Source organism: Lycium barbarum, chromosome 4 (genome assembly GCF_019175385.1).
Source record: "Lycium barbarum isolate Lr01 chromosome 4, ASM1917538v2, whole genome shotgun sequence".
In the NCBI taxonomy this organism is placed as follows: Eukaryota; Viridiplantae; Streptophyta; class Magnoliopsida; order Solanales; family Solanaceae; genus Lycium; species Lycium barbarum.
In genome coordinates this window covers 31,247,097-31,257,281 of record NC_083340.1, presented here as the reverse complement: position 1 = coordinate 31,257,281, position 10,185 = coordinate 31,247,097, and the positions used below count along the sequence as shown (strand labels likewise).

Here is a 10,185-nt window from a genome sequence, read left to right as displayed (position 1 = left end):
GCTTCTTAATTCCAAGTTAGGTGTATTAAACATCTTTACAACACCTAAAGGAGGAGTGTTGAAGAAAATAGAAGATAAGTACTGAAGGGCAATTATGTAAATATGTGATTTTCATTTATTAGTTAGAAGTTAGTTAGTGAGGTTAAGTAAGCTAGTTAGATAATTAACCTCCTCTCTCATTGGATATTGAAGAGTAATCCATGTATGTATATATATGAGTATATCTCATTTCATTTGTAAGCTTGATGATTACAATTACATTGATTCAATAATATTCTCTCCTCTTCTTACTCGACTGCTCCTTCTTCATCTTCTTACTCCTTCATTCTTGCTTCTTTCTCATTTTTTGATTGAACTTGTTCATGGATTTCTGAATCATTTCACCTCTGACTACCTTGATATACATATAGAATTAGTCAGAATATGTGCTGATGGAAAATAGCAAATACTCAACAAACAAACAAACAAAAAAAATCGAGATACACTCAAATTAATCATAACAGCGCCGTGTTTGAAAAAAACAATAAGTGCAAATGACCAGGGGAGGAGATTGTTGGCGTTGTGTCTAGCATCGAGTTTGGTATGCATTACAGCTTCTATAAATTTAGCCGAATTTCAGCACAACCACCTCTGGTAAAGGTTACATTCACCAAAATAGGAGAAAAAGAAGTGTTCCTGATAATTACATTCACCAAAATAGGAGAAAAAGAAGTGTTCCTAATAATTACACCCTGTCGCAAGCTTTACGTATTTATCATCATAATATATATGATTTATGCATCTCCTCCGTAGATATTTAATTACTACAATTTACTATACATCTCTCGTGTCTCATATTTATATTAAAGGGCAGCCCGATGCACTAAGCTCCCGCTATGCGCGGGGTCCGGGGAAGGACCGGACCACAAGGGTCTATTATGCGCAGCCTTACCTTGCATTTCTGCAAGAGGCTGTTTCTACGGCTCGAACCCGTGACCTCCTGGTCACATGACAATAACTTTACCAGTTACGCCAAGGCTCCCTTTCATGTCTCATATTTATATTATTAGGTTATATATTTAGTATTCCCTTAATGGTGCCTGGGGCACCTACTTCTGCATGCCCAACTAACCACAGCTGTAGACTTGTAGCCTTGTAGGCATATATCTTAATGTTTATATTCAATACTCAATTGTACACAAAATTAAAGTTCCCCCGTTATATAAAACACTCACAAATTCGATCCTTTGTTGCATAGATGTTTAATTTACAATACATCTCTCCTGTCGCACTCATGTACCAGGTTAGTTGAATTGTATTTTTGACGTAGCATTTAATTTATATATAAAAATTCATTAAAATTGCAAAAAATAGTAAGTCTGAACTCATAATGTTAAAAATATAATTAGTTTGATGCTAATAACTTTAAATATAGTTCAAGTCGTGAATCGAAGTGGGGGACCTTACAAAAAAAATAAATGTATATATATCTTAATGATGACTACTTCTACATGCCCAACTAACCACAGTTGTAGGCGTATATCTTAATGCCTACATTCAATATTCAATTGTACACGTACAATGTAACATTATATTAAAGTATAACTCCCGGGTTATATAAACACTCAAAATCAATCCTTTGTTGCACTACCTTTATCTCTAAACCATGGAGTACTATGGCAACAGAAGCCTACATAGCCACTTTGACAAAGAAAAAAGATCATCAATAACACAATCCCCTCCACGTCTCTCCTTCAATTCTCATCTAAAATTATCTGAACATGAACTTGATCATATCTATAGTCCTTCAAGGTCCTCTAATGCTAGTGCTGCCACTATGTATTCCTTAATGCCACCTCCTAGCCCTGGTTCTCCGTGGACACTTTCTCCTTTACAAACACCATCACCTTCTCTCCTCTACCACTGCATCGCCTCCCTCCATCGCCACGAGGGCACCATTTATTCCATCGCCATTGCAAAAGGTATTGTCTTCACTGGCTCAGAGAGTAGCCGGATTCGTGCATGGCGACAACCGGATTGTGTAGAGAGAGGGTACCTCAAGGCAAGTTGTGGTGATGTCAGGGCTATTTTAGTCTATGGTGACATGTTATTTACTTCACATAAAGACAATAAAGTCCGGATATGGAATGTGACAGTGTCCGATAATTTTCGAGGCAAGAAAATCATAACCCTACCTAAGTCCACTTATTATTCATTTCTCAAATTTCCTAGGCCAACTAGTAGCAATCAACACAAGGATTGCATTTCTTGCATGGCTTATTACCATGCAGAAGGGCTTTTATACACAGGGTCATGGGATAAAACAGTCAAGTCATGGAGAGTCTCCGATAATCGATGCGTTGACTCATTTTTAGCTCATGAAGATAATGTGAACTCAATTGTTGTAAACCAAGAAGACGGTTGTGTTTTCACATGTTCATCCGATGGTTCAATTAAAATTTGGAGGAGGGTATATGGACAAAACTCTCATACCCTTACAATGACCCTAAAATTCCAACCATCACCTGTTAACGCATTAGCCCTAATAAGCAGTAGTACTTCACTAACTTCTTGTACTTTTCTATACTCGGGGTCCTCAGATGGATTCATAAACTTTTGGGAAAAGGAGAAGAGTTCCGGTAGGTTTAACCACGGAGGGTTCTTGCAAGGGCATAGGTTTTCTGTGCTTTGTTTGGTTGCAATTGAGAAATTGATATTCAGTGGATCGGAGGATACAACAATTAGGGTTTGGAGGAGAGAAGAAGGGAGTTGTTTTCATGAGTGTCTTGCTGTGTTAGATGGTCATAGAGGGCCAGTTAAATGTTTGGCTGCAACTTTGGAGATTGACAAAGTTGTAATGGGATTTTTGGTTTATAGTGCTAGTTTGGATCAAACTTTTAAGGTTTGGAGAATTAAGGTTTTGCCTGATGAGAAAAAGGTTAATATTTCATCGGAGGAAAATCATGAGCAGCATGGTGAAACTAATAAAATGAAGATGACGGAATATGAGTTAAATCCTGTTTTATCTCCTTCATGGGTTGAGATGAAGCTACAAGGGAGCCATCATTTTCACTAGGAAAATATAAAAAATAAAAAGGATTTCGTTATACGCGTTAGTATACTTGAAGTCAATGTGTATATTAGTTTGTATTGAAAATTCAAGATCTATGAAATGAAGTCCCAAAATCTGTATCGCTAATGTGACATCTTAGTTATGGTAGGTGAGACAATTTCATATCGATCTTCTTGTTTCTCATTTTATATGACGACCTTTGATTTTGAGCTATAAGAAAGATTTCAATATATAAGCTAAATATGTGTAACATGTTAAAAATATCATTTGAATTTTGTGAATTTTAATATACATGTTATTACCATGAGAGAGTCATAAAGGATAAAATAGGAATGCTCAATTCAATATTTTAAGAGTCAGGGGCGTCAAAGATTTCTTCATACAGTTTAGAATACTTGAAGTTAATCTGTGTATTATTTTGTATTTAAAATCTATGTAATGATGTCTAAAAAATCTTTGTTGCTAGTGTGGCATCTTAGTTATGCGGTAGGTGAGACAATTTCGTACTTTTCCTCTATCTAATTTTATATTATGACATTTGACTGTGCTCTATAAGAAAGATTTTTAATACAAAAGTTAAATATGTTTATTATGCTAAAAATGTAATTTGAATATTGTGCTCTTCTTGCGTGTCATAAATGGGAATATTAAAATAAAAAATAAAATTAAAATATAGAAACATGATAATTTTTTTAAATGCACCGAAAGAAAATAGTATTTAATACCGTATAAAATGAATCTGGGTTAATATAGTCTTTAATAATATAAGTACTAGACTTGTGCTATGGCATGTGTACTTCAGGATAGAATAAAAACAGAGAGAATAACACTCAGCAGCCAAAACGAGTCCGGAACTTTTTTAACCCAAAAAATAACTTTTGGAACCAAATTAACCCTTAAAAAAAAAAAAAAAAAACTAGGCTTCACGCACAGAATCTGTGCGTGAAATCCTCTTTCCCCCGATCCCAACCTTTATTCTTTGGAAATCAAACTCAAAATTAAGCTTCTTTCCGTACTTTGACCGAAGATTAGTCACGTTTGAAAACACCAGAATATAAATATCTTATATAGAACTTAATATTTTTTTTAGCGTAAAATAATGTTGGCTCATTACATGAAGTATACATATATGTTTGTATCATCGTTTTAGGGGTTGTAAAGTGCCTCGAAGTAAGTTTGGAAACTTGTTATCTTGACTCCAACGAGAGCAACGAGACATGGGGGATGTTCTTGACTCATCTGAAGACTCACGTTATTAGGGGTCGGGCATATGTGACCTATCGGATCGTCATAAAGGCATATTGGACAATATGCGTACTCCAGAAGGGTGGCAGCCTCCACATGGTTACCATCGATATTTTTTAAGGCACTTAAAGGCTAATTTACAAACAAAGTTTGAAAATGGCACTGTAAACAAATTGATGTGGGGGGCTGCGATGCAGCATCAACAAAGAAAATGGGCTGCAAAATGGAGCTGCTAAGGGAAGTGAGTGAAGAGGCATATGTTTGGTTGATGAAATTAGAAGTTGAAAAATGGACGCTTTATGCTGATGGAGGAAGGAGATGATGGGGCATGCTCACAACGAACAGCTCGGAGTCTTTCAATGGACTCCTCAAATCTGCTCGGGGACTACCTGTCACCGCAATGGTAAGACTAACTTTCAAGCAGGTCGTGGAGCGGTTTGCGGATAGGACAAGGCAGGCCAGAGCCATATTAGCCGAGGACGGAACATGGATGCCAAAGCCCTACAAAAAGATGGAGCACCATAGAAGAAAAGCAGAGGGTCACAGCATGACCGAGTATGACGTCATTCAACGAGTATATGAAGTTAGAACGGGTTATTATGACGGTAAAGGAGGAAACAAACATATCGTTGCTGAGCATACAAGATCATGCACTTGTGGTAAGTGGCAAACATACCACATGCCATGTTCTCATACAGTCAAGTGCTTTGAGAGAATGGCCAGAAATGTAACTGATTATGTGGCAGGGGAATATAAGGTCGTAAATTACCTTAAAGCATATTCCGGCCACTTCCATCCCCTTGGTAATCAAGCTTATTGGTCAGTCGCGCCGTTTGCTATGGTTGCGAACAAGGAGCATATCCGTAAATTGGAAAAGAAAATAAGCTAACCCGTTATCCCAATCAAATAGATGTTAGAGAAAAGACTTACTCTCGCAAGTGCTCGACATGTAAGCAATTTGGGCATGATAAGCGTTCATGTGGGCAAAACTCCCGTGGTGGCAGCACATCTGAAAGTAGAAGAGTGTCTAGAACTTGTTTTTTTTTTTTTTTTAAAGTATATTGTAATTTAATGATGTATTTCGTTGCTAATGGAACGAAATATTTTTCTATTATTATGAACCTCTCGTTTTGGATGAATTATTTTTAAATATTATATTTATTTTTGCACATTCAAAGGGTGCCAATTACACAATACAATAACAAAATAAAAAAGACATAAAAGAAAATAACAACTTAATACAAAGCAGAGTAATTTATTCTTTTCTATCTTTCTTGAACCAGAAAAGTACTTTCATAGCTTTGGGAGTAAAAAAAAAAAGAGATTAATCAAAAACCTAAAAAATATGACACTTAAACCTAAATATAACAAGTTTTCAAACTTCGGAGCACTTTACAACCCCTAAAACGACGATCCAAATGCATATGCATACTTGATGTAATGAGCCGATATTATTGTACGCTAAAAAAAATATTAAGTTCTATATAAAATATTTATATTCCGACGTTTTGAAACGTGACTAATCTTAAGTCAAAGTACGAAAAAAAAAACTTAAAGATAACAAGTTTCCAAACTTAATTTGAGGCACTTTACAACCCCTAAAACGACGATCCAAACATATATGTATACTTGATGTAATGAGCCGACATTATTTTACGCTAAAAAAAATATTAAGTTCTATATAAAATATTTATATTCCAATATTTTGAAACGTGACTAATCTTGGGTCAAAGTACGGAAAAAAACTTAATTTTGAGTTTGATTTCCAAAGAACAAAGATTGGGGTCGGGGAAAAGAGGATTTCACGCACTGATTCTGTGCGTGAAGCCTAGTTTGTTTGTTTGTTTTTTTTTAAAGGGTTAGTTTGGTTCCAAACGTTATTTTTTGGGTTAAAAAAGTTCCGTGCTCCACCCAAAACACTACAAAATGAGACCTTTTTTTTTTTAACAAATAAAATCACAGCTAGAGGAACTTGGTTTAGCTCAAAATAGAATTTAAAAAAGAAAAAGGATTAATAACCAAGCTGACAGTCTTTTTCTGGATGATTTTGCCCACTTCACTTATGAGTTTTACATTTACGCCAAAAGAAAATAGTGTATTAAAAGCCATGTTAATGGACAAGCAACTTTCTGTAGAATTGGTACAGAGAGAGATAATATATACTACTATAGTACAACAGAACATTAATGCACTTTCTTTCATTCAATATTAGGCAATTAATATGATTTAATGTTACTGTTGGCTACAGTTTCACGGCATTACACTCTGAGCTACCCCGATTGTGCAAAGTATGATTTTTAATATTCAAGCTGCTTTTAGCATAGAACATTGAAGTTGATCTGGTGGAGTAGATAAACTAATAAAGATTTGGCACCATTTATTAATATAATAAAAATAGCATACCAGCCATAATCACCGGATCAATTAGTGTTTTTAACGTTTTGCATGATTTTGGTGGTGAATTGAATGACATTAGCTAGCTTGGAGACAGTGCTGTCTGTATATTGCAATAATTCTGTAATTAATTAATATCGACCGGAACATTGTCCTGTTGAAATAATGTTATGCAGCCAGGACTACTGTAGAATATCAATTATTGTTTCTTTAGAGTTTCAAATGTTATAGTTGTGATCGACTTCACTTGCTTTCCGTTCCTAGTAGATACCACAAATCACAATAATAGTTATATTACTTCCTCCGTTTTAATTATTTTTTTATTAGTTCATGCCATAAAAAATGACTCTTTCTATATTTGAAAACAATTTATTTTTATGCAATGATTTATAGCCACACACAAGATGTGTGACTCATTTAACACCATAAGTTTAAAAGTTTTCTCTTTTTTCTTAAACTCCGTACCCAATCAAATATGTTCACATAAATTGAAACGGATAGTGTATATCTCAATTCTAAACTAGCTAGTATCGTAGACCCGTAGATAGGCAGTTTGGGTTAAATTTGAATGGGTTAAAATGAGTTGAAGAATAAATAAGTTATTAGTCAAAATGACGTAGCCCAAAAGTTAGTTGGGCTACATCAAAATTTATAAATAATGAGTTATATAGTCCAACTCACTGGCCACCTCTTACCAAGTTTGTGTTTCTTATAATTTTTTTAATTACAAGACAAACTAATTAAATATGTATTTTCCATTCTTTATTATGACAATATATAACATACATCAAACAAGAAATTATTTAAATATTTTGACAAAAAAAATTCATTGGTTAGTTGGAGCCCAAATCAATTACTAAAGTTTTAGATGGGCTGAATTTGGATGTAGGTCAAGATAGACTGAATTAATAAACGAACAGGTCATTAACTTGAGTAAATTAACTTAATCAGATTGGTCGAGTCATTAACCTGCCCAAATTTAGAAATTGGGTTGGACGAGTCCTATTATTTGCAAGGAGAAAACTTTTCTTTAAATTTTCAATTATTCCCATCATCATGCTTGCCCTAATTCTTTTAGTTGAAATGTTGCTTTCTTATACCAGTTTCTTTTGCATAAAAATCTCCCTTAGTGAATTTATCATGTCTCGTCCTTCTTTGTTTTTGTGCTTGGAATACTCATAATTCACCTAAGGAAACTTTGCTTAGATCCTTGGACTCTTTGAAAGAGAAAATCTTATATTTAAGCCTCTCAAGAACAGTGATAAGAATTTTCTCCATAATTCTTTTGTCTACAAATATATCACAAGAGGTTTAATGTTATTAAAAATTAAGGAGATCAAATCAATATACTTACTAATTATTTTTCATCCCACTGCATATTTAGAACTTAAATTAAATTGTGTTTGCAGATTCAACCCTTACATTTTGGCATGTTCTATCATCGCTTTAATATTGTTGTTTTAATATGTACCAAGTTTTTTTGAGGTATTACAAGATATGATTTGTAGAACACACATCTGTCATAAGAGTTTTGAATAAATGGCTTGGTCTTTAATTTTTTTTTTTTTCATTGTTCGATTTGATATAAGTCAAGCTAGTTTAAGAGGTATTGTTCTGTCTTCTATAACAGTTTCCAAGAGATCATAGGCTTCTAATAAAGCTTGTATCTTCACAAATTAAATTTGATGGATTTCATCAGTGAAAGTAAAACGTGAATTTAAAGGTAAATTGTTGGATGCTATTTATTTTATAAGTTGGAAGTTTTTGGTCCTATAATATCAATTGTGCTCTGAATTCTGATAGCATTGCTAAAACATATAATGACTTAAAACTGAATTGAAGAATAAAAACATAGAGAATGATTGATTTCAACATATGTTGAACATAAAACATCAGAGTGTATACAAGGAAGAAACATAAGTAAATTTCCTATCGAACAACAAGTGAATGAAAACTGAATGAGAAAAATATGTCACTAACAATCATAAGAGCCACTAACTATGGAAAATTAAGCAATTAAAAGTCACTACATAAAATTAAGCAACTACGAGCTTATTTGGCCAAGAGGTTTTGAGGCCAAAAGCGTTCTTTTAATTAGAAAAAAAAAACACTTTTTTTTTGTTAATTGAATTGTTTGGTCAATTAGTAAAACTGTTTTTAAGTACAAGCAGAAGTAGTTTTTTTGCGGTTGGGGAGAAGCAGAAATTTTTTGCTTCTTGGAAAAAGCAGAAGCAAAAATTTATTTTTATTTTTTTAAAAAAAATCCCTACCAAAATATATATAATTACCAAGTATATTCATCATTAATTCATTAATTTCTAATTGATAATCCTTTGTCTTATTTTACATTGTATATTACCTTTCTCGTTTTGCCTTTTGTATGTGACAACTAAGCATTATACACAAAAAAAAAAAAAAAAAAAAAAAAAAAAGGGTAACAGATAAAGATTGTACCCACAAAAAGGTAACATATACTCTAAGTAGGCGTTTGGACATGCGATTTCATCTCTGATTTCATCTCATGAGATGAAATCTCAAATCATCCAAAAGGCTTGATTTGGGATTTGAAATCATAATTTCAAAAAATATAAATGTAAAATTTGACTCATACGTTTATATTTTGTAAAAAAAAGACCCATAAGTTGGTAGATAAATTTACCAATCATGTTTACCAACCATTTGTATTAAATATTAATCTGCAAGTTGGTAAAATATATTTACCAATCATGTTTACCATGTGGGAGGATTATATTAAAGAGTAGTTACATTACTATTCATGTTAAATTTTTCTTTTTATTGAACTACTGTTTGATCAATTGATGTTGTATTTTTTAGAACGGAAAAGGGTCAAAAATACCCCTGAACTTTGGGAAATAGTTCATCAATACCCTTCGTTATACTATTGGGCCAATTATACCCTTACCGTTATACTTTTGGTGCAAATTTGCCCCTAATATAACGGAGTGACACGTGTCAGCTTTAGAATAAAATAACCCATCCCCAATTTTAATCAAAACCCACCCCTGAATTTGACCAACTACCCGACCCAATTAACCCCAAAACACAGTGAATTAATAACAAACAACCAAACACATCTTGGAAAATGTGGGACCCACAATAAATCATCATCTCCTCGAACTCATTCCCACCGCCGGCTCCACCACCACATTCTTCATTTCTCAACATTTTGTTCAAAAACGGAAATAAGAGCAGGACATTCAAATCAACAAGATCATCTCCTGGACCACCTCCTCCACCTCTAGCTCCACCGCAATCAGACATGTCACTGAACTCTGTTCGTCGATATTCAGTCACTGCCAGCAAACCTCCGTTACCAACAAAAATAGCCACTAGTTGAATCAGTGGCTCTCAATCGCCGTTGATACCTATGCCACCAGTTGAATTTATGTTAACTTGAATTCAGGGGAGACTACCTAGCATGAGTCAAATTGATAATTGTGAACCATGTCTTAGTAGCAGTCAGCAAGCACTAT

The 10,185-nt window shown here is 33.9% G+C and overlaps 1 protein-coding gene across 1 annotated transcript; it reads left to right on the top strand.

Moving 5' to 3' along the window:
• The first annotated feature begins 1,532 nt into the window (after window positions 1–1,532).
• On the top strand, window positions 1,533–3,287 carry LOC132638339 (protein JINGUBANG-like). The gene has a single exon (XM_060355265.1). It carries the CDS (start codon window positions 1,646–1,648, stop codon window positions 3,053–3,055), a length of 1,410 nt encoding a protein of 469 aa, XP_060211248.1. The 5' UTR covers window positions 1,533–1,645; the 3' UTR covers window positions 3,056–3,287.
• The last annotated feature ends 6,898 nt before the right edge of the window (window positions 3,288–10,185 follow it).

Excerpts from the sequence above, each read along its gene's own strand:
- LOC132638339 (XM_060355265.1), top strand. The coding sequence starts at position 1,646 with ATGGAGTACTATGGCAACAGAAGCCTACATAGCCACTTTGACAAAGAA.